Source organism: Pelophylax lessonae (assembly GCF_965119305.1).
Source record: "Pelophylax lessonae genome assembly, chromosome: 6".
Lineage (NCBI taxonomy): Eukaryota > Metazoa > Chordata > Amphibia > Anura > Ranidae > Pelophylax > Pelophylax lessonae.
In genome coordinates this window covers 245129016-245154378 of record NC_138773.1, presented here as the reverse complement: position 1 = coordinate 245154378, position 25363 = coordinate 245129016, and the positions used below count along the sequence as shown (strand labels likewise).

Here is a 25363-nt window from a genome sequence, read left to right as displayed (position 1 = left end):
ATGCCTATTTGTTTGTATTTCCAATACAAGTTTAGGCTCCGTTCACATCTAGGCGTTTTAGGGCGTTTTTGGGGCGTTTTTCTGCTCTAGGATCAGCTCTCAAAACGCCCAACAAGACAAATCCTATTCATTTCAATGGCCCCTGTTCACATCTGAGCGTTTTGACGCTGTATACAAAACGCCCAACGCTCAAAAAAGTACATGAGCTTCTTTTTGGGCAGATTACAGGCGTTTTCCATTGATCTCTATTCAATCTAAAAACGCCTGCACAAAAATCGCGCTAAAAATCGCGGTAAAATCGCGGTAAAAAACGCCGCAAAAATCGCGGTAAAATCGCGGTAAAAAAACGCGCGAAAAACGCTACGCTCAGGTGTGAATGTAGCCTTAATCAAAGTTGGTCCCGTATTCTTCTGGCGGTTCTCTAAATTATAAAGACTTAATCAATATCGGCTCGCACACAAAAAGTTATTTTATTCAAATTCTCCTAATAACTTTATACTTTTTATCCCCTATAATAAGATTTATTTGGATACATGTCGGTTTGATGACATTCCCAGTGTGACCATCCCGGCACGGGCAGACACGCCACTATTGAGTGGTGTGTCTAATTGGTTACTTTCCATCAGTTCCTGCTTCCAGTCTGTGAGGCAGTTCAACCAATCGAATCCGGTTGTCTCTGCACTTCCGGTTTCGTAGTCCGTGCCGGTGGAGCGCAGACGCCGTTTCCGCCCACACCTGCGTCATGACGTTTGGACATGCGCAGTGCCTGGGGGGCGGGTCCGGCGTCCGCGATCCAGGAAGCCCTCATTTGGATGCCGGCTGCTAGGAGGATTCCGTTAATTGAGGTACTATTTAAACTTCATTTTGGCTCCATACAGCGACATTTGCTGTTCGGAGACCACAACACTAATCGGTAGGGATGCACCGAAATTATCGGCCGAAAATGAGCCTCTCATTTCGGCCGATAATGGGTTAACATTGCCGAAAATAATGGCCGCCGTGGAGAAGGAGGAGGGCGCAGCGCAGGGCAGGCTTTAAGTCCCGCCTCTGGCCGGCCGTCCGCCTCTCAATGACGTCCCTACTACTCTGTGCATTAGTGAATGGACATACCAGGCGGGAGGGCGGGGCGAGCGGCCGCTATAGATATTACTATGTGATCCTTCCCTGTGCATCCCTGTCAGCCTGTCAGTGTCAACTATGTGTGAATGAGAACAGAACTGACCTAACACCGGGCGGGGGGGCGGGGCGAGCGGCCGCTATAGATATTACTATGTGATCCATCCCTGTGCATCCCTGTAAGCCTGTCAACTATGTGTGAATGAGAACAGAACAGAACTGACCTGACACCGGGCGGGGGGAGCGGCCGCTATTAGCTGTAACTATGTGAGCGCTTCACTTCCTTGTCAGCGGAGATACATGCCTGTCAGGGAAGTGAAACGCTCACATAGTTACAGCTAATAGCGGCCGCTCCCCCCGCCCGGTGTCAGGTCAGTTCTGTTCTGTTCTCATTCACACATAGTTGACAGGCTTACAGGGATGCACAGGGATGGATCACATAGTAATATCTATAGTGGCCGCTCGCCCCGCCCCCCCGCCAGGTGTTAGGTCAGTTCTGTTCTCATTCACACATAGTTGACACTGACAGGCTGACAGGGATGCACAGGGAAGGATCACATAGTAATATCTATAGCGGCCGCTCGCCCCGCCCTCCCGCCTGGTATGTCCATTCACTAATGCACAGAGTAGTAGGGACGTCATTGAGAGGCGGTGTCCCCGGCCAGAGGCGGGACTTTTGAATGAAGGACACCCGAGGAGGGGTAGCTGAGGCAGTGGGGGGGGGGGGGGGGGGAGAGCCGAGGCAGCTTACCAATGATATTTGTATTATGAAGCATGAGGGGTTAATGTATTGTCACTGCTGGTCACTCATCTATTAGTGACTGACCAGTGGCAGGTAATTAACCCCTTTGTGCTGCATTAGTGCAACCAGTATCAGTGCAACCAGTGTTAATTAACACTGATACTGGTTGCACTAATGCAGCACAAAGGGGTTAATTACCTGCCACTGGTCAGTCACTAATAGATGAGTGACCAGCAGTGGCAATACATTAACCCCTCATGCTTCATAATACAAATACCATTGGTAATTAAATTAACCTCTTGCCAACCCGTCACAGTACATATACTGTGACAGGGTGGCAGCGACAGGTGTACGCCTGCCTGTTTTTGGTGTATGCCCCTGTTCTATCTATTTTAAATTTTTTTGGGGGAAAAAGTCATTTTCGGTTTTCGGCCAAGGGCATACTGCATTTTCGGTTTCGGCCCAAAATTTTCATTTCGGTGCATCCCTACTAATCGGAATTATGCTGTCCTCTGTTGAGAGGTAAGTCTGTTTTTGCTCAAACTTGACCATACACCAGACTCTGTGGGATAACCTATACAGAGGTACCCACAACATAAAGCCATGAATATTCTTTAATTGGTGACTCCAGCCTTTTAGCTTATATATACCCATTTTTCCTCCTCTCTTATTCAGCAATTTGGAAATGTGAATTTGGTTCTGGCGTCCAAATACTAGGACTTCAGGTGGCCACACAGGAGGAATGTTTCTCCCGACTGTATCCAATATTACACCCAATCTAATTTAGGATGTGCCTTTGACCCCTAAAAGGAGAAAAACACTGCCAATCTGTAGTACGGTCAACCGACTTGATTTTAACTTGACCTACAAGCATAATTCAATGCAAGTTTAACCAAGTGTCAACAAACTATTTTTGTCAACAAATGCATGTCTATGAAGATGATCAACGTGTGTACTTATTATGCATTACCATTAATAGGGATGCACCGAAATGAAATTCTTGGCCGAAGCCGAATAATAATGAAATGCTTAGCCGAAGACCGAACGCGGTGTTTCGCATTTTTCCATTTATTTTGCCAATTTTGCCCATTAGAGTGCCCCTTAACATAAAATATGCTCATCAGAGTGCCCCTTAACATAAAATATGCTCATCAGAGTGCCCCTTAACATAAAATATGCTCATCAGCATGTCTCTTCGCATAAAATAAGGGGCACGCTGATGGGCACATTTTATGTTAGGGGGCACGCTGATGGGCACATTTTATGTTAGGGGGCACGCTGATGGGCACATTTTATGTTAGGGGGCACGCTGATGGGCAAAACAAAACATTTAAATCAGCGTTGCTCTTAACATAAAATATGCCCATTAGCGTGCCCCTTAACATAAAATATGCCCATCAGAGTGCCCCTTAACATAATATGCTCATCAGAGTGCCCCTTAACATAAAATATGCTCATCAGCATGTCCCTTAGCATAAAATAAGGGGCACACTAATGTAATGAGCATGCCACTTGCCATGCTCATTACATTAGAGTGCCCTATAAAGTGCCCCTTAAAAAAAAAAAAAAAAAAGAAAAAAAATGTGCCCAACAGAGTGCTCCCTTGACATAAAATTTGGCATTTTATGTCAAGGGAGCACTCTGTTGGGCACATTTTTTTTCTTTTTTTTTTTTTTCTTTTTTTTTTTTAAGGGGCACTTTATAGGGCACTCTAATGTAATGAGCATGGCAAGTGGCAACAACATATAGCAGTCTGCACACTAATGCTTGTGCAGCTACCGTATTCTCCCCCAAATGTGCTCCACATACCTGAACTGCAGCCAGGTCGGAGCCAAAAGCCGCGAACAGGGGGGCGGGGCGTGCACATAGTGTCACGCTCGCTGGACCTAGTGTGAAGGAGCCGCAGTCAGGAGCAGGGGGCGGGACGCGCGCGTGACGTCACACCCCCTACTCGCGGCCGGACAGGACACCGGCGGCGTGTGAGCAGGGAGCCGGGAGCCGCAATGAGGAAGGGGAGCGGTCTGGGCGGAAGCATCGCGCGGGCCGCCATTTAGTGACCGCCGCTGACATTGTTCGCCACAAAATTATTCGGCCTTTTGACTTATTCGGCCACACCGAAAGTGCTATTTTTTCTATTTTCGGCCGAATAATGTTCGGCCGCCGAACATTCGGTGCATCCCTAACCATTAATATTCAAATGTACAAGTTTTCACCTGTATGATTTTGTGACCATGCGGTTTTGTTTGTTAGAGCACTGCAGAAGAACCGCCCTGAAGAAGGCAACGTTTTTTTCCGAAACATGTTGGCTCTCAGGTTCTGAAACAGTCACGGTTATACTTGTCATTTGATTGCTGCTTGCTGTTTTTAATCTTGGATTTGTAATTTTGTATTTTGAATAAACTATATTCTGTGAAGATTTAAAATTTCTCTTAATTTTTGTGCCTATAAAGTCCCAAATCCAGGGGAACCTTTCCAAAATTTCTCAGCGTATGTGGCAGGAGTGTTGCCAGCACTGGGGAGCTACAGTTCATTGAGGGAACCATGAATCTCTCTCGCTCTCTCACGGACACAGCATTCCATATTTTGAACCATAGGAGTATCCCAAAGCAGTGCCAAACATGAGGGGTGGGACAACCAAAAAAAAAAAAATCATAAGGCTAAACCACAGCCAACCAGATAAACAGAAGCTCAACAAAAACCAACTGGAGCCCAACCTGAACAATACACCCCAAAAAGGGAACAAACGCTCTAAACAGCAGCCTGCAAAACCTTGTGGCCAATGGAAGTATCCGCAGATGTCAACACATCCCCTTCATAGAATTTAGTGAGTGTGCACTAATGACCAAGTGGCCACCTTGCAAACCTGCCCAGACTGTGGAAGCAAGGTACTCCACCCGCTGTGAGACTTTTAGTGAGGCCATCCAGGGAAGCCCTAAACAGGAGATCGCCTTGAAAGGATAAATAAGACAGAGCTTTTATAGAAGTCTGGTATGCAGACCAACACCTAAGCCACAAAACACGCTCAAGCATTACTGCCCAAACAGATCACTTAGAAATCAGGAACTGCATTCAAACAGGCATAGCAGACAAAACTGCAGCCCCTGGGGAGGAATCTGTTCACTCTCTAGGTCAGTGATTGTGATCCATTGCACCCCAGATGTTTTGGAACTACATTTCCCATTATGCTCAACTTCACTGCAGAGTGCATGAGCATCATGGGAAATGTAGTTCCAAAACATCTGGGGTGCCAAGTTTCACCAACACTGCTCTAGGTCAAGGCACAAAAGCCTAACCCACAGTGTTTGCCACACCAGAGCACTGGCCAGGACTGGCCTAAGCGCTGGGCCAGCAAAAGTGAACATATTGCAGGCCACAGACTCCGCCTTCCTATCAGCCAGATCTTTAAAACCTGGAGATTCCTATACCAGAATCATTGTTGTCAATGTCATGTTCAACCTGGAGACAGGGGGGTCCACCACTGGTGGCACAGTCCATTTCATGGGGAGAAACTCCTTAAAGGGGGACTCCGCCGCAAAAGCTTGTAGGAACCACAAAAAGGGACATTCCGGACGCTCACAATCTTTTAGAGACAAATTTGCCAAGAACAGGAGGGATAAGGAAACACATTTGTCATGTGAGACAGCACGTGGGTGCCAAAGGGGACTGGCATCTGCGCTGCATCCTCCATTCAAGTTTCTCGCACAAATGCAGTCAGTGGCTCAACGAGCGCCTTCTCACGTGCAGCTACAGGTGTGGAGGAATCATCCTGATAATCAGGGAGCATGGCTGCAGGCCCCGCAGGGTGGGCTACGTCTGAGGCGGCCGAGTCAGATTCAGGAACTGATGAGACAGAGGAAGCCGGTGGGTGCTTTTGCTAGCCCACTGCTCAAAGGCCACCTCCACAGGAAAACAAAGGACTTCGGGACCACCCGTGATTGAACCCATGAAGGACTGGGACCCCTAGGGACCTGCAGCATCGGAGAGGCGTTCAGGTGGGGAAACTTGTGCCTAAGACTCCATAAGTAACAAGAGGGACCCCCACAAAAAGTGTCTAGCACCGCTACGGGCCACCCCCACTGTGCCGGTAGCACCACCGGGTCAACAGCAAGCAGAGCACCCCACAACCTGCATCAGAGAGAGGGAGGGACTCTAGATTATCCAGCCAGTCGCCCAGTCAGGCAGTTGATTGTAGATCTGTCAGGAAAACAGGAAAAAAAAAAAGCAATTTAAAAAGGAAATAGATCCCGGCAGGGAACTAGGTCCTTACCCCTGACCAGGCAGAAAAAAAAATTGAAGGCCTAAAGCACAGAGGGGGAGTTTACCACCTAGGACTGCCCATAGGCATAACCTAGGTCTTTTTCTACCTAGTGTCCTACTCCTGTAAGGGGCAATATAACATTATGGTTCTGAATTGGGAGCGCTGTCAGTCAATGACCGAAAGAAAAAAAAATAAATATTTTTGTAAGAACTTACCGTAAAATAATTTTCTCTGAAGTCCATTGACAGATGCAGCTCTTATGCTTCTTAGACCATTGGGTTATGCTCCCCCCTACAGGAGCAGTACTAGGCAGGAAAAAAAAAAAAGTCTACAACGCCAACAGGGACTGTCCTTATAGGCATGACGCCACACACCCTGCTCCGGCATACCAGTTTCATTGCAAACAGTGATAAGATGACACAAACCATCCCCATATCAGAGGGGCGGGTCCTGCGCCTGTCAATGGACATCAGAGAAAAGGATTTTAAAGGTAAGTTCTTACAAAAATCCAGTTCTCTATAGTCCATTGACAGACAGCTCTTATGCTTTTTAGACCATTGGGACGTCCCAAAGCAGTGTAGGCATGAGCGGTGGAAAGAACGCAAACCAAATAGTGAACGTAAACTCCAAAGGCAAAAACTTGACCAACTGGGTAACATGAAGCTCAACCAGGAACAACAGGAGCTCACCCATGAAGAAAATCCCCCCAACGAGAACAAACGAGTCTCTTTAAAGACTTCCATACCACTGGACATCATGGGCTTTGAGTGGGGATATCTGAATGTCTGCAGCTGCAGGCATCACTCAGATATTTTTTTCAGCTGTCAATTCCCTTCACCAAATCATAGCGACTGTTCAGCCACTTGATCGTTCTAACAGGCAACGAGAGGGGACATTTAGACGTCACGCCCGGCCTGTCAGTTTTCAATACTGCACAGATCTCAGCAAAATCGCCAAGAGTTTCGTTTTTTTTTTTTATTTCAGGGTTTCTAGCCTGTAGGTCTTATTAACCCTAGATCTCCCCATAAAGAGGACCTGTCATTCAATATTCCTATTACAAGGGTTGTTTACATTCCTTGTAATCGGGGAAAAAAAGTGATAAAAAAAAAAAATTAAATAGTGTAAAAATAAAAAAAATGTAAAGTGCCCCCATCCCCGTGTGCTCGCACGCAGAAGCGAACGCATGCATTCACCGCTGCCACATATGTAATTGGTGTTCAATCCATACATGTGAGGTATCGCCGCGAACGTCAGAGCAAGAGCAACAATTCTAGCCCAAGGCCTCAACTGTAACTCTAAACTGGTAACATGTAAAAAAAAAAAAAAAAAATGTAAAGCGTCGCCTAAAGAGATTTTTAAGTACTGAATTTTGGCGTCATTCCACAAATGTGAGCAATTTTAAAGTGTGACATGTTAAGTATCCATTTACTCGGCATATCTTTCACATTATACAAAAAATTTGTGCTAACTTGTTTTTTAAATTAAACCTGGTCGCCTGAACCACATCCAGAGAGTGCAAAGCAAATTCCTTGGAATGCTTAGGACAGAGTGAAGGCAACACAATGTCTTTATTTAGATGGAAATCAGACAACACCTTAGGGAGAAAAGACTGATTAGGTCGGAGTACCACTATCTCTGAGGACCAAATAAGGCGGACAGGACAGCACCGCCAACTCATACTCTGCAGGCAGAATTAATAGCCACCAGAAAGGCAACCTTCTTGGAGAAAAAGCAGAGAAATCCCCCTAATGTTCTCAAAAGGAGGCTTTTGAAGAGGAAGAACAGACAAAACCAGATTGAGATCCTGCAGAGGCAACGGGGATCTCCTCAGGGGGAAGGGGGGAGCCAGATGACGCACCCCTGAATAGAAGTGCTAATCAACGCGTTAGCAGCCAATGGGCATTGGAAGTAAAAAGCCAAAGCCGACACTTGGACCTTGGTAGTGCCCAATGCCAACCCCTGCTAAACCCCTTTTTGTAAAAATGTCAAAACCCTAGCAATAGAAAACAAGCGAGGGTGCAGCTTCAGTGATTCACACCATTAAAACTGGATTTTTGACTTACCGTAAAAGCCCTTTCTCTTCGGTTCTTTGACGGACGCAGTCTCTGATGCATATCAGTAGGGATGTCCCAAAGCAGTACCATAAGATGAGGGGTGGGAACAGCAGAATAAAAAACATGTCCCCAAGGCTAAACAACCAGCCAACATGGAACTCATCAGAACAAGATGAGCCCCACCTAAAACAAACAGTAAACACCTCCTTAACAGCAGCCTGCAAAACTTTGCGGCCAAAAGAGGCATCAGCCGATGCCAGCACATCCACCTTATAAAATTTGGTAAAGGTGTGAACAGACGACCAGGTAGCCGCCTTGCAAAGCTGAAGCACAGATGCCTGATGGCAAAAAGAAACTAGTACTAAACACCCGAGTAGAGTGCGCCTTAAGAGAAAGGTGGAACCTGACCCTTAATTGAATCAGCCTGCACCACTGTGTCTGATCCATCTGGAAATAGTCGCAGCAGACGCAGGCAGCCCTTTCGTTGGACCATCCGTGAGTACAAAGAGCGAATCTTACTTAAGAAAAAACTCACCAAGTACACCCTGATTGCCTGAACCACATCCAGAGTATGCAGTGCATATTCCTTAGGATGTTTTGGCTTAGGACATAAAGATAGTAATACAAATGTCCTCATTTAAGTATAAAAATGGGGATATTGCTGCGCTAAAATGTAAAGATAAAAACATACATGAATAAAAAGTCAACCGACCAAATGAAAGCAGCCAGCACCTGATCTAGAATCAGAAATACCAGATCTAAATAGCAATATAGAATGGGATTGGTGCAGCGCTAACACAATTGAATCCACAGTCCATACAAATGTTCAAATGGATCAAATACAAAAGTGCAGTAAACAAAAGTTCATCAGAGAGTGCTCCAATAAAGAAGGGAAACTGTCCACCACTTCAAACTTGGAAAAAGCCCCGAGTGCAGGAACCGCCACCAAGATAATAAATGGCCTCTTACCAAATTGCAATGACCCCCATTACAAGGATCAAAGACAGCCTGTGTGATCAAATCAGTGCCCAGATCGACAAGTATCGATTCCCAGTGTTCCCTCAGCAGCTCCGACCGGAACAAGTGAACATAAGGAAAAGAGGGACAACTCCAATAGTGAAGTACGTTCACAGGTTTATTCAGTAAAAGCAGAGTGGCAACTCACGTTTGCATGAAGAAATCACAGCATGTCTCGGAGCTATACTCTCAGAACCTTTGTTTCCAACCAATAAAATGGCCGCCGTGTCTCCTTGCTGGCCTCAGCACGACGAACCGCAGGCTCCTCCTCCGACCGGTTTCATCAACACGTGACTTCGTCAGGGGGTGTGGCCTATGGCAGAACGTCTTTCTTTATATGCTGGGTGAGACAGGGCGGAACTCGCTGGGTCCAATCCGGAGCCAGCAGGAAGTGGTCATTCCCAAACCATCAACAGGAAGGAGACCAACGACCCGGAACAGGATGTGTGACCTTTGAATGTCAACATCCGGAGCTAAACCCGGGATTGGAGACCGCAAACAGCGATAAACCGATCAAATATTAACATGATTGCACAAGAGATATATGTGCCTTATATTTCAAAGGACTTCTAGTGCATATTTGATCTTAAGAAAGAAACCTTATTTAAAAGAGCTTCAAAACGGGGGAAACCTATAGGTAACCAGGGGAACAGTGCTCTACTCTAGCCGTGCTAGACTTTGCAGGGAAACACCGCCATCTAGCGGCCAGAAACAAAAATTCCCGAGAGTGCTCCATTACATAACTTACATTGACATGAAGGGAAAATTATAAATGTAACTAAAAATGTGAACTAAATATGATACACAATATGACAGTTTAATAGCATCACAAAAAATATAGAATAAAAACATTTAAAACTATCCCACAAATAAAAACAAAATAAAATTATGATAACCAACAGTGCAGAACATACTGAAAACCCCTTCATCAGGCATTATTGATAAAGGAATTAATATCCCAATCAATATTTAACCCGTGAGGGGCGTAGGTCTTCAACCGATAAATCCAGCTGGTCTCTAGTTGTGAGACACCTCTGGTACGGTTACTACCCCTCCAACTGCCTGAAAATTTATCAATGCCTAAAAAGACAGTGCCTTTGGGGTCATTCCCATGACATTCATCATAGTGTCTAGAGACACTATGTTTTGGGAATGCCTTCAGTATATTCGCCACATGTTCCTGCAACCGCACGTGTAACTTTCGTATCGTCCTACCCACATATTCACGGCCACAAGGGCAACGTAGTAGGTAGACAACGTGCCGTGTGGAACATGTGATGAACGGCTTGATTTTAACATTACGTTGTGTGGCATTGGAAAAGAACGTCTCAACCCTCCTAGACCTACAAGCATTAACCTTGCAGATGGCACAACCTCTACATGGATAAAAACCACCCCTCTCCTGAAAAAAAGAGATGGTCTTAGGTGGATCCACAATGTTGGGGGCCACTTGAAGCCTCAGCGGAGGCACACCCCTAAAAATGACTTTAGGAGCTTCAGGTAGTACAGGGCCCAGGAGGCTGTCGTTCTTTAGGATGTGCCAATGCTTCCTGATCAATTTTTTAACAGAGAAATGCTGAACGGAGTATGATGAAAAAAAGGCAAACTGAAAATCATCATTACTCTCACGTTCTCGTGGTACCAACAGGTCAGCCCTATTACGGGAATCTGCCTGCATAAGGGCTTTTTCAAGATCCTGTTCTTTATACCCCTTCTCCAAAAACTTGGACTTCAAGGAGCTAGCCTCCCGCAAGAAGTCCGCTCTATTGGAACAGTTCCTCTTGAGTCTGAGGAACTGACTGACAGGAACGGATCTAAGCCACGACACATGGTGGCAACTAGATGTGTCAATAAATCCGTTCCTGTCAGTCTCCTTGAAGAAAGTAGAGGTTTCAAGGGAACTACCAACCACTTTAATTTTAAGATCTAGAAAATTAATTTCAGATCTACTGCATTCATGCACCAATCTAATTCCTCTGTCATTGTCATTCAGTGCAGAGATGAATGATTCAAGGGACTCAGAGTCACCATCCCATAGGAGGAGGATGTCATCGATGTACCTCCGCCAGAGAACTATCTCTGGTCTCGGAACGTCACCGATGACATCCTCCTCCCATTTGGCCATGAACAGATTGGCCATACTTGGCGCAAACTTCGCGCCCATGGCCACCCCCTTATTTTGTCTGTAATAAGTGCCATTGAACCAGAAGAAATTATGGGCCATAGCATAATCCAACAGGGATAAGATGAATTGACTCTGAAGACCTAACAAAGTGCTCTGACCCAAGAAATATTCAACAGCCTCCCTTCCATGCTGGTGTGATATAACCGTGTAAAGGGATGAAACATCAGCAGTGGCCAAGATGTAGGTGTGCTTCCACTCTATATCCTTAAGTATATTAATGACTTGCATAGAGTCCCTCAAAAATGAGGGAGTCTTGGTCACAAGGGGCTGGAGAAAGAAGTCTATGTATTTACCCTTTATCATTTAAGTGAAAACTAGAAACCACGTTCGGAAAGGAAGGATGGACCGGACGAAGTACCACTTTATCCCTATGAACCACAAGATCGGGAGGACGACAGGTCAGCGCCGCCAGCTCCAACACCCTGTGCACAGAAGCAATAGCCACCAAGGAGGCCACCTTTTAGGATAAGGTAAGCAGGGGAATCTCCCGGATACTTTCAAAGGGAGGTTTCTCAAGAACCGACAGCACCAAATTAAGGTCCCAAGGAGGCAACGGGGGTCGCACCGGAGGCAACAAAGTGTCGCACCCCCTGGATGAAGTTAAGCACCAGGGAATGGGTGGCCGACGGCCTCTGGACAAAAATCGCCAAGGCCGAAATCTGACCCTTGATCGTACTCAAGGCCAACTTTTGATCAACTCCCTGTTGAAGGAAAGCCAAATTCCACGCCACCGAGTAAGAGCAAGGTCTAACCCCAAGAGACTCACACCACGAAATGTACAACTTACATGTATGATGATCGCTCTTCCTAGAAGTCGCTTTCCTCACTTTAAGCAGAGTGGGAATCACTGAAGCAGACAACCTCCTGTCCTTCAGCACCTGGCTTTCAACAGCCAAGCCATCAAAGCCAGCAACCGTAAAGCAGGATGGAAGAATGGCACTTGAGACAGCAGATCCTCCCTGAGAGGAAGTCTCCAAGGAGCGTCTGCGACTAGCCTGACCAGGTCGGCGTACCAACCTGTGGGAGGCCAGTCCAGATCCACAAGAATGACTAGAATCTCTTCTGCCTTGATCCTGAGAAGAAGTCTCAGCAGCAACTTGAAAGGAGGAAAGGCACATCAGCTGATACTGACCTCACGGGGCCACTAGCACGTCTTCGGCATCTGCCAGAGGGTCCCAGGAGCAGGCCACAAACCTCTGCACTTTCCTGTTGATCCAAGATGCCAACAGATCTAGGTCTTGAGTGCCCCAACGAAGGCACAACTGCCTGAACACCTCCGGATGGAGGGACCATTGCCCTACATCCAAGGCCTGTCGACTGCGATAATCCCGCCTGTCAATTTTCTATTTCTTGAACGTGAACAGCGGAGAGAGCTGGAACAAAGCGCTCCGCCCAACAAAGGATGCCTGCCACTTCCAAGGCCGCAAGGACACTCTTGGTGCCCCCTTGGTGATTGACATAAGCCATGGCATTGTCCGATTGAATGCGCACGCGCACTGGACAACCCCGCTCGGTCCAGTAGGCTAAGCAAAACACCGGATCGCTCTCAGCTCCAAGACATTCATCGGTAACCTGGATTCCTCCAGGGACCAGACTGCCTGAGCAGATAAACCTGCCGAGAACTTCCGTCTCTCCCCCCCCCCCCCCCCACACCTGGACAGGCTAGCATCCGTGGTGACAATTGTCCAATATATAGGGAGAAATGATTTATCTTGCTTAAGCATCGGGACCAAAACCCCAAGATCGGGGACTCCCTGGTCACCTGGATCTAATTGTCCAGGGAGTTTGGATTCTTTTTCCATTTGAGAAGGATTTCCTTCTGGAGGATCCTCGTGTGGAATTGAGTGAAGGGGACCGCCTCGAAGGACGACACCATCAATCCCAGTACTCATACAGATTCGAAGGGACAACCATTTGCTGGACAGCAACAACTGAACCACGATCTGGAGTTTTTCCGGAGGAAGAAACACCCTGGCTGAGGACGAGTCCAGAATCAGGCCTAGGTAGTCCAGTCTCATAGAAGGGACCAAGGATGACATCCAAAGATTCAGAATCCACCCGAATTCCTCCAGAAATCTCATGGTGATTTCCAAATTTGTTTCCAGCACTGTAGGAGATTCAGCGAGAAGATCGTCCAGGTAACCCAGGACTGATATCCCCCGCTGCTGTAACAGCGCCAGGATCGGAGCCAACACCTTTGAAGACCCGAGGAGCAGAGCCGAGACCAAACGGCAACGCCACAAACTGATAGTGATCCTCTCCCACGGCAAAACTGAGAAACCATTGGTGCCCTGCAAAGATCCACCGTGTTCACTGAACATGGCTGAACGTCCCAGGGGGATGTGCCACCCTGCCGCAGTAAATGTACTGTGGGCAGACAGCAAGCAGTTAAGCTACAAAAGCAGCCAGACAGGGTGTACAAATGCCATGGAAAAAATTACCTCACCGTTATGTGAGCAGTACCTCCAAAGACAACCCATTCAATCAAGCAAGTAGAGCACTCCTGTACCACCCAACCCTGCGACCGCATGTAATGCATGTGGTTTCAGCACAAGGATCAGACATTTACATGGTTAAAAGAGGCAGTGAGGAAATGGCAAACTGCTTTCTCACCATCTGTCAAATGTCTCTGAAAATCGATCCATCATGGGTCTGCAGCAAGCACAGACACATGTGTAAACCTAGTCTTGGGGAGCGCTCACACCATGTGAGTTGGATCAGAAGGCAAGGGCACATAAAAACTTTTCCATGTACCTACAGTGAATAAAATGTCATTTTGTGATATTTCAATAAAGTTTTAACAAGGCATCACACCACCCTACAGCACACACCATTGAGCTTGTGTTTTACTGGATTATAGTGAGCGCCTGGCTGCTTTGAACGGGCTGTAAATGGGAAAACAGCAGATATGATTTCAGCAACTGCTATAAATATTGCAGATTAATTTCTCCACAATGCCTATATCAAGGAAAACTGACAAATTAATGAAAAACAAAAAGGTTTTTTTTACAGTTTCATATGAAATCCCAGTTCCACACCTATAGAATATTTACATTTTTGAACATTTTGCTTTAAAAATATTGTGAGGCAAGAAAAAATTAACAGCACAATTACTTATACTATGAATCGTCCAATATCCTCTTTGTTTAACCCTGGATTTGCAAATATGATACTGCAGGATTATTATATTAAAACTAGCTTTTTTTAAAAACGCAAAACCTCAGCACAGCAGCATAATCCTAATTTCATGTGTCCACTAAAGCTGGCGTACACTGAGAAAATAGATCACCCTATATGTCTATTTTTATGGCCCTCAGTTTGATCTGCAACAGACTTGAAAATTACAGGAGTATAAAATCCCACACAGTAAGGAGACCAACCCAAAGATGCAGTCATCAAATAACTGTACTTTATAATCTCGCTGTACAATATCCTTAATATATATGATAAAATGCAGCATGGCACATACAAGGATTACCAGCAGAGAAAAATATAAAAGCTCCTGGTCAAACTGGTGTCTGCATGAATATAAATTAACTTTGCAATGCAAATGAAAAGCTTTTTTTCCTCTTAGTAAATATGTCTGGTAATTTGCAAAGGGTGGTTTGTCAATGCAAAAAGAAAAAACACAAACTTACAATGCTGGAAAAAGCAGAAATGGAACAAGAACCAGGAATTTTGCTGGCAAGCCATCAGGAAGGTACCATTTATAAACCACTGTAAAAGTCAAAAGGTACAAAATGGAGGAATAAATAAGCAGCCTTCCAACCCAAATCTTCCTCAGCTTCTGATTTTTATCCTGAAACTCTTCCAGGGACTGAATTTCCTAAAAGGAAAGATGTTGAACTATAAAACCACAACATGTACCAGCTGCAAACACAATCTTGTACGAATGTTAAAACCATTAGTTGAAAATAGTTGTAAAAATACAGAACAAGCAAATAAAGACCACATACAAAAAGCAAAAAAAATTTTTAAAAAATAAACCTCTAAACACACTATATATACATATACACACTAATTTATATTACATTATTATATATTTGAGAAAAGTGTTCAGCCTGAAATATATAAAACTAGGTGACGGTACCAACATCCCAAAGTCAATTAGCAAAAAGGGGAACATGGGAGACAGTGTCTCCCTTGTTCGCCGGTGAGAGCGTTTGGTGGCTGACCGATCTGAATGGTGAGCGATTCGTGCTGTCTCTAGGTGAGCCCAAACTTTCCCACACATCTATGTATAATAAATATTGTATTTTTGCAATTACTAATAAATTGTTTGTTTTCTATGCCATGTATAATATTTATCTTGTCATATTGTTATCAGAGTGCGCATTTATTCTCCCGAAGAAGCGGTCAATCCGTGAAACATGTAGAGGAATGCACGCTCAAATTTCTTACTGCACATTCGGCTTTTGATCAGACAACTTTTGTCTTTCAAATATTGTTGGACTATTGTCCTTTTAATGAGCATGTATCTTTGTTTTAAATAAAAAAATTTAAAAAATGTTTTTAATGTGATGAATCCCGTATAAAATGGTACCGTGAAAGTCCCCCACTTCCCTTCTCCCTATTCCCCCATCTCCAGGAACTGCTGGTGTGGGGAACCAGTTCCCTTTCCCATTTTGTATATATATCTATATCTATATCTATATCATACACACACAGCAGGTAAAATAAGTATTGAACAAGTCAGCAGCATTTTTCTAGGTAAACATATCTTAAGATGCTATTGACCTGAAATGTTCACATATGGTTAACAACCCATACATACAAAGAAAAAAATATATAAAATATTCAGAAACAAAAAAGTTGTGTAATAAAATGGAATGACAAAGGGAAAAAGTATTGAACATGCTAACTGAAAATTTATAAGTTATCAGCAGTTTGTTGATCATGACTGCTTTAAGATGCTTCCTGCATGGAGAAATTTGTCACATGCATTGCTCAGGTGTGACATTGGCCCATTCTTCCACACAGTCTTCAAATCTTGAAGGTTCTATAGGTTCTGAGCTCTGATCTTTAGCTCTTTCCATTGGTTTTCTACTGGACTCAAGTCAGGTGATTGGCTGGGCCATTCTAGCAGCTTTAGTTTATTTTTTTTTCTTTGAAACCAATGGAGAGTTTCCTCGGCTTTAAATGACTTGGTACATTTTATTTTTGTTTCCTTTGAAACAATTGTACCTGCCAATTCCAGGTCTTTTTTGAAGCTCTGCACGTGTGGTCCTTGAACAACTTCTGATAATTATTTTCACTCCTCTGTCAGAAATCTTGCAAAGAGAACCTGGTCGTGGCCAGTTTATGGTGAAATTACGTTTACCGCCTCCGGATTATGGCACCAACCGTGCTCACTGGAACATTCAGAAGTTTAGAAATCCTTCTGTAACTAATGCCACCAGTATGTTTCGCAATAAGGTTGAAAAGGTCTTGAGAGCTCTTTGCCTTTACCCATCATGAGAGGTTTGTACGACACCTTGGTAATGAGACACCTTTTTATAGGCCAACAGTTGAGACTGAACCAGCTAATGGTTTGCTCTGACAAGGGACAGGATTGCTTTCTAATTACTGATCGATTTCAGCTGGTGTCTTGGCTTTTCATGTCTTATTGCACCTTCCTTTCTTCATATTTTCAATACTTTCCCTGCGCCATTCCATGTCAATATACACATCTTCTGAACTTATTTGTTTTGGGTTTCTTTGCTTGTGTGGTTTTGCATGGGTTGTTACCAAAGTGTGGTAAAAAAAAAAAAAGTTATTTTTGACTTACCGTAAAATCCATTTCTCTGACGTTCATTGACTGAACAGCTCCTGATCTTCTTGACCATTACGATGTCCCAAAGCATGGTTAAACATGAGGGGTGGGAAAAAGAAAAAAATTCCTGAGACTAAACCGTAGCCAACCCGGTAACAGGAGCTCAACCAAAACAACTGGAATCCACCTGAAAAACAATACACCCCCAAAGAGGGAGCAAGCCCCTAAATGGCAGTCTGCAAAACCTTGACGCCAAAAGAGGCATCCGCAGATGCCAACACATCCACTTGATAAAATTTTGTTAAAGTGTGCACCGACGACCAATTAGCCGCCTTGCACACCTGCATCACTGACACCTGATGACGGAAGGCCCAAGAAGCACTAAGCGCCCACACAGAGTGTGCCTTCATAGGTAAAGGAGGAACCTGACCTTTAAACGAATAGGCCTGAGTCACTGTCTGTCTGATCCATTTAGAAATGGTCGCAGATGAAGCAGATAGTCCTTGGGAGGCCCATCCGTAAGTACAAATGGTGAGTGACTTTTTTTTTTTTCCTTTAATATAAAAAGGAAGACTCCATACCTGCCAGGAACACCCAAATAGCCCTAACTACATCCAGGAAATGCAATGCAGTTTCCTCAGGATGTTTTGGCCTGGGACACAGGGAAGGCAACACAATGTCCTCATTCATGCCCCGTACACACGTGCAGATTATCTGCAGACTTACCAAAACCATATAATATGAGGTCAAACCTAAACACTTTCAATTTGTATGCAATCCGGCAGGCCCTTGCACTACATAGAAAAGGTAAGTCTGCAGACAAAAGTCTGCAGATAATCTGCACGTGTGTACGGGGCATCAGATGTAAATCAGACAACTTTTGGAAGGGAAGGACAGGAGCGAACACCTTATCCTTGTGGATCACCAAATAAGGGGGACGACAAGTCAACGCCGCTGATTCCAAAACCCTGCGCACAGAGGGGATAGCCACTAAAAAGGCCACCTTCTGAGACAGCATAAGCAGGGGAATCTCCCAAATGTTTTCAAAGGGAGACCTCTGTAGAGCTGAAAGCACCACGAGATCCCAAGGCAGTAGTGGGGACTGCACTGGTGGAGTCAAATGTTGAACACCCTGAATAAAAGTACGCACCAGGGAGGGCATGGCATAGGGTCTTTGAAAGAAAACCGCCAAGGCCGACACCTGGCCCTTGATGGTACTGACGGCCAATTTCAGCTCACCCCCCATTGAAGGAAGGTCAAGACCAAAGCCACCAAATAGGATTAAGGGTCAACACCCAGCGACTCACCACGAAATGTAAACTTTCCACGTACGATGGTAGATCTTCCTAGCCTTCAGTAGTGTAGGAATAACCGACCCAGACAAACCTCTATCCTTCAGCCCCTGGCGTTCAACAGCCAAGCCGTCAAAGCCAGCAACTGTAAATCCGGATGGAAGATTGGCCCTTGGTACAAATGATCCCCCGAGAGCAGTCTCCAAGGGATGTCAGCACCCAGCCGCACCAGGTCAAGGTGCAAAAACCGGCGAGGCCAGTCCGGGGACCTTAGAATGAACGGAATTCCTTCTGCCTCAATCCTGCGCAAGAGTCTTGGCAGAAGCTTGAGAGAGAAGGCAAAAATCAGACAATGCCCCCAGGGGGCAACCAGCGCACCTGTGGCATCCGCTAGCAGATCCCGTGACCGTGCCACAAACCTGTGCACCTTCTTCCTTATTGAGCCAAGATGCCAACAGATCCACCTCGGGGGTGCCCCATCACCGGACAGCTGGTAAAAAAACCTCTGGATGAAGGATCACTCCTCTTGATCTAGTGCCTGCTGACAGATAATCCGCCTGCCAATTTTTCACCTCTGGAATGTGTACGGCGGAGAGGGCCGGAATGAAACGTTCTGCCCACTGAAGAATGCTGGCTACCTCCAGAGCTGCCAATACACTCCTTGTTCTACCCTGGTGATTGACACAAGCCACGGCCATGGCATTGTCCAATTGGATTCACACGAGACACCCCTGAAAGCGATCTGATTCAGGCACAGCCTGATTGCTCAGAGTTCCAGGACATTGGACACGGGAAGAGTCTAGACTCTCCAATCGGACGAAACGTGCGTCGGGTGGCGTGCTGCGATCTTTGGAGGAGACAGGACGGCCATCGATCTGGTGGTCCACGGCTGGGACGCTCTAAGGACATCTGGGAGGTCTCTGTGCCCATGTATTACATGCGAGATGTAGTACTTTGTGAGTACCATATATCTATTTAAGAATAAAGCCTTTTAAAGCGGTCTGCGCTATGTGATGTCCCTTTTCTCTTTGCATAATATACCATACCGTGAGCTTATCAGGACTGCATTGGAGAAGCCTTCATTATTACCGGTTATGCGCACTTTTTGATCTCTGTGATGGAGATCAACTACTTTTGGTAAGAAGTACTGGTGTTGGAGTGCTTTCTGGTGGTGGTTTTCTGCTCGAGAATTACTTCTATACGTGGAGACGGACACACATGGACTGCTTTTTTATTGCTTTTTTCACATCTTTAAGTGGGACTGTCATTCTAAAAGGGTTTTAGCGCCACAGTTTTGTTTTTAAGTCCAGAGGAACGACCACCTGTTGGACAGCAAGAGATAAATCGCAGCATGCAATTTTTGAAGTTTTGTCCAGAGGAAGGAACACTCTGGCTAGAGCAGAGTCAGACCCAGATAGTCCAGTTTCGTGGAAGGAACCAGCGCAGACCTCTGAAAATTCAGAAGCCAGCCGAATTCCCTCAGAGTCCATGTAGTGATGTCCACTTTGTCCATCAGAGCAGGAGGAGACTCTGCTTGCAGGTAGCCCAGCACTGCGATTCCTCCCTGACCTAACAATGCCAGTACCAGAGCCAACAGCTTTGTGAAGACCCGAGGAGTAGAGGCGAGACCAAAGGGTAACACCACAAACTGATCATGCTCCTCTCCCACGGCAAAGCGGAGGAAGCGTTGGTGACACACATACTGGAATGTTTAAGCGTCCTTGATGACGACAGAGGCAAGGAAATCCCAGATGCAAGGATGCCACCACCATGCAAACAGACACCATTCTGAACTTCTGTACCCACACAAAGCAATTCAGGGACTGGAGATCCAGAATTTGACCAAAACTCCTGAAAACTTTCCAGAACAAATACCCCTTGAAGTAACAGGTCTTGCACCCCCAGAAGAGGGCTTGTAATCGGTCCAGGGACAAACACACATTGGAAGGAAAGAACCTCTCCGGAGGGTAAGAAAGAAACTCGATCTTGTAGCCGGACCGTATCACTTTGTGGACTCACTTGTCTTGCACCTAGGAGATCCACTGGTCTGGAAACCAGCGAAGACGTCCCCCCACCCCAGGCATGGGTGAGGGTGCACCTTCATGCAGGAGCCTTGTCTGCGGGTCTGGAGAAATCTGCTTTGGGCTTGCCAGACCAAGTTCGATTGGATCCTCTCGAAGAGGCCTGAGGGATGAAAAAACTTCCTGTAAACCGAGGAAGGGCCACGTCTACTAGCCTGCGGAAGAAAGGTGCTCTTCCCAGCTGAGAGACTCTTAATAAGGTCAACCAGGGTAGTTTCAAAAAGGCGATCACCTTGAAAAGGAAGATCAGTTAAGGATTTTTTTTGGTCCGCAGACTAACATTTGAGCCACAAAACACACCTAAGGCCCACTGCCGAAACAAGACAGTTTAGAAAGCAGGGGAGACCAATCCAAAGAGGCACAGATAAACTGCAGCCCCTGGACCAACTGGTCCGCCAGCTCCGCAAAGGCAGGGGGGAGCTGCTCACCCTCCAGGTCACGGCGTAACAGATTAGCCCACTCGGTCAGCGTTTGTGACACCAGGGCAATGGAGAAGACCGGTCTGAATGCTGAGCCGGTCACAGTGAACATACTGCATACTGCAGGCCTCAGCCGAATCTTTCTACCAGAATCATGTTTGCCCAGAATCATGTTTGCCCTATTCAACCTGGAAACCGGGGGATTCACCACCAATGGAACAGGCCACTTCTTGATGTTCCCACTCTTGTCACGCAGAGACACAATCAATCAGTGCTTTCACCAGTGCCTTTTCGTGCGTGGCTACAGGAGTCCTCACTATCTGAGAACTCAGGGCACGTGGCCACAGACCCCACAGATGAGATTCAGAATCTGATGAGTAAGATAAATCAGGGGAAGGCGGGGGGGGGCGCTTTTTACTACCCCGTAGCCCATAAGTTACCTCCACCAGGAAAAAAAAAAAAAAAAAAAAAGACTCCAGGACCGCCGTTAGTGCATCAATGGATGGTTGGGACCCAGAACGCCCTGCAGGTTTGGGGGGGGGGGGGGGGGCCAGGTGGGGAAATGGGCTCCAAGGACTACGAAAAAAAAAAAAAAACATTGCTAAGGGACACCCCCACCGAGCTGGTAACACCACCCGGTTGCCAGCCACAGAGCACCCCCTGATCCTGCAGCACAGAGAGAGGACCCAACCAGACAGTCACCGGCAGCACCAGGATCAAAGCATGCCATGTGCAGGGCCCGGGAGTCAGCACCAGGGGATAAGGAGGGGCTCCCACAGCTAAAATTGACGCCCAGAAGGCTCCACAGTGATGGCTGCCATTGAATTCACTGCTGAGCGCAAAATGGCCACCGCGGCTACACAAACATGGCCGTCAGCCTATACAGAAAAGAGACTACAACAAAATGGCGGCTCCACGAGGCTCCCAGGGACCCAGGAGGGATCTCTGGGCCACGCAAGACAGAGCAAGAAGGGGGGACGTGGCAGGAGCCCCTTACCAGGTACAGCCCCCCCATAGCCAATTGCCAGTACAGCACCCTGCCCCAGCTCCAGGAGGAAGTCAGACCAACATACAACCCCAGTATAGGTGGGGGAGGGGGGAATGGGGGGCAGAGAGGGGTGGGGATAGATGACCCACAAGACCATCAGACAAGAGGAGCCTAATAGGAATGAGGAGTACCTGGGGGGGGGCCATCATCCCAGGGAGGGGCCAACGTCCACCCCAAAACCCTCCAGGGGTAGAGAGGGGGATAGCTACTCACCGTACCAGGAACCAGGCGGGCACCACTCCAGACAGAACTTCCTCACCATCTAAATGGGGAGACTGTCGGCCAGGAGGAATGCTGCAAAACAGCCAGAGAACCGGTCCTGTGCGACCTTTTAACTCGCAGGCCAGCCTCCCTCTGGTGGGGCTATGTCGCGGCCCACCTAGCGCAGAGCTGAGGTTTGGGCGTGCTCGCTGGCCAGACTGAGGTGACCACTGGATCTAGATTATCCAGCCCGTCGTGCCCAGTCTGACAGTTGATGTAGATCTCGCAGGAACAAAAATAAAATCCATCTAAAAAAAGACAAAATTGCCAGGGCCAGAGATCCCAGCAAGGAACTAGGTCCTTACCCCTGACTAGGCAGAAAGAAAAACTGAGTACCTATAGGGAGGGGGGTATACCTCCTGGGACTGCCAATAGGCATAGCCAACTTATTTTTCTGCCTAATGTCCTACTCCTGCAGGGGGCAGTATATCTTCCCCCCCCCAATGGTCAAGATGATCAGGAGCTGTGTCCATCAATGAATGAAAGAATGAAAGAAATTTAATGTCAACACCACCTTTAGAAATATATTTACTTGACGCGACATGGCATCGTGTTAGATACTTATTTTACCCGCTAAAATAAAGTGGTTGTAAACCTCAGACATTAAATATTAAAGCATATCCCTCTATAGTGTGTACCTGTCACAGGTCACAGTTAACAGCACTAAGTGTCACATTTGTCTGCTACCTTGTTCCTCTGCTATCAGCATGAACCACTTCTGACAAGTTTTCTTGACCCAAAGAGAAAAATGGTGATGGGGAGGGAGCTCCAGCTGATTGACAGCCTCAGTCCTGTTCCTGTGTGAAGGGGGGGGGGGGGGTCTGTCCCTTCCCTCCAATCAGCTGTCACTAAGCTCTGCAGAGTGTAATTTCAGCTCCCGTCTGCTTTAACAGCTCAGACACGGTGTATAAATTTTGTTCTTTGAGAAGACAATAGATAAAAATGTACAACTTATGTAGGAGTTTGGTTTCATCTCTGTGCATCGCCTGAGGCCAGTCACTTCACTGGGTATATATGTAAGGGTTTACAACCACTTTCTCTTTAAGCAATGTAAATCTGTTACCTTAGAGCGCAAACTTTCTTATCCTCTAAATAATACATGGCCAATCACAAAGTAAATAAAATGTGTGCTTTGCAAGTATGGAGATTGACATGGCTTACTTTTGTTTCTATAAAACATGGTTCCGGTTATGGATACTGATCCAATATCTTCGGTGCTCTCCAAGTCAACGATTTAAAAAAGTAAACAGATCAGTTTGACTTCAATGACATCCTGCTATCTTGTGCTAAATGCACATGCCATACCGAGAACAGCACATGTGTTAGGGCCTGGATTTAATCGGGGAGAGGTTTTTTTTTTTTTTTTTTAATATACAATTTGTATTTCTTCTTGCATTAAATCACTAAAAGGTGGGGGGGGGGTCTTTCTGGCACACAGACCAGCCTGGTGCTGTAAGCAGAGCTGCACATGCACAGCTCAGTTTACAGTGCCAGAGAAGGCAGCAAGCAGGCAGAGGAATTTTATTGAGACATTGCATGTCTCATCTGCAATAAAAGCCTGCCTGCTTGGTCACTGTTTGTTACAGCAGAACTTTAGATCTGCATTAATTTGCTTTATCTAGTAAATTTTTTTGTTCCCCTGGACCACTGATGGCCAACATTGGCACCCCAGATATTTTGGAACTACATTTCCTATGATGCTCAACTACACTGCAGAGTGCATGAGCATCATGGGAAATGTAGTTCCAAAACATTGGGGGTGCCAAGGTTCACCATCACTGCCCCATTGAAAGGGATAATATTTTAGCGGCCTGGAGTTTTAAAGGTTTGTAATAAAAGTGAAAAACCAAATTTAACACAAATTATATTCCAGTATGAGAAATCAATTTAGCACATCTATTCTATAATGGATTTTCAGTGAAAAGAAAGCGTACCTTTTCCATTTTTTCCAAAACTTCAACCGTGGAGGGCTTTGCCTGTTAATGGTAAAATGGAAAGTCAATAAAAGTAGAAATTTGCTCAAAAGAGGGAAAAAAAAAAAATAAAAAAGTGACTACCACACACAGAGAACGAAAATAAAATAGACATATTTTAACCCCCCCTCCTTAGGCCACATGCACACTGGGCATTGAGCCTATGTGTCCAGTCTCAGTGTTTTAGTGCCACCAGGATGGCACAGGTGCAGCATCCAGTCCCTCTGCCTGCAGTCTGTGGCAGACAAAAGCTGCAGCTGTATTGGACCAAATGGCATACCAAGTGCTACTCGTATTTAGGGTCCTACATGCGGAGTGCAGACTATCTTTGTCTAGCCACTGTATATGTCACCTACTATAGTTTTTTTACAGACAAGCTCTTCCTCCAGGGCACACAAACGCAGGGGCTGGATGCACATGGGCTAAGAGGTCAATGTGCAGGTGGCATTACTGAACAGGCTCTACCATCCAAGCAGATGGCAAACCAGCCATATGAGTTACTCTGGCAACACACACACTGATTTTATTTTGCAGCAACTAGAATCTTTAGTTGCACAAGGCTTAATTTCCTTAGGCAGGCCATACATGGGTCGAATTTCGAAAGAATATTCTTTTGAAAATCAGAAATTTCATGTGCTTCATGATTTGATAGTGCCACCATGGATTTTAAAATGTGGCTTGGAATCTTCTTTACATTCCAGGAGTTTGAAAAAAAAAAAATGTGCATGAGTGCAAGAAAAGCAATTCGATTTCTCGCACAATTCTCCCATTGATTAGAAAATCCTTCTTTCAAAAAAATTTACAACATGCCCGATCACTGCACGAAAATCGGTTGTTGCTAATGGTGTGAAATTCAAAGGAAAAATTCTTAGATAAGGTTTCCAAAGAAAATTATTTCGAAATTCGATCCATGTATGGCCAGCCTTAGTGCTTTGCATCCTTTCAGCCCTTGCAGTCCTGTCTGCATGTTTGTACTCTGGCGCTGGCTACATGGCATTTTTCAGGGCAGGTTTCCGGATGGTGACAACAGTGAACTCTGCCAGAAAAAAATGGATTTTTGTAAAATCTTACCGTAAAATCCTTTTCTCTTAGCTCATTGACAGACGTAGTCCTCGGTGATACAGCACCTTCGGGTTATGTTGCCTCCACAGGAGCATGACTAGAG

General features: G+C 45.8%; 1 protein-coding gene across 1 annotated transcript in view; it reads right to left on the bottom strand.

Moving 5' to 3' along the window:
- The window catches only part of LNPK (lunapark, ER junction formation factor), a 215686-nt gene that overhangs the window by 152726 nt on the left and 37597 nt on the right, over positions 1–25363 (bottom strand). The window contains exons 2-3 of the mRNA XM_082261778.1: positions 24160–24201; positions 15011–15198 (exon numbers count right to left, since the gene is read on the bottom strand). Of these exons, the coding sequence (XP_082117904.1) occupies positions 15011–15198; positions 24160–24201 (230 nt within the window). The remainder of the gene's footprint in view (positions 1–15010; positions 15199–24159; positions 24202–25363) is intronic.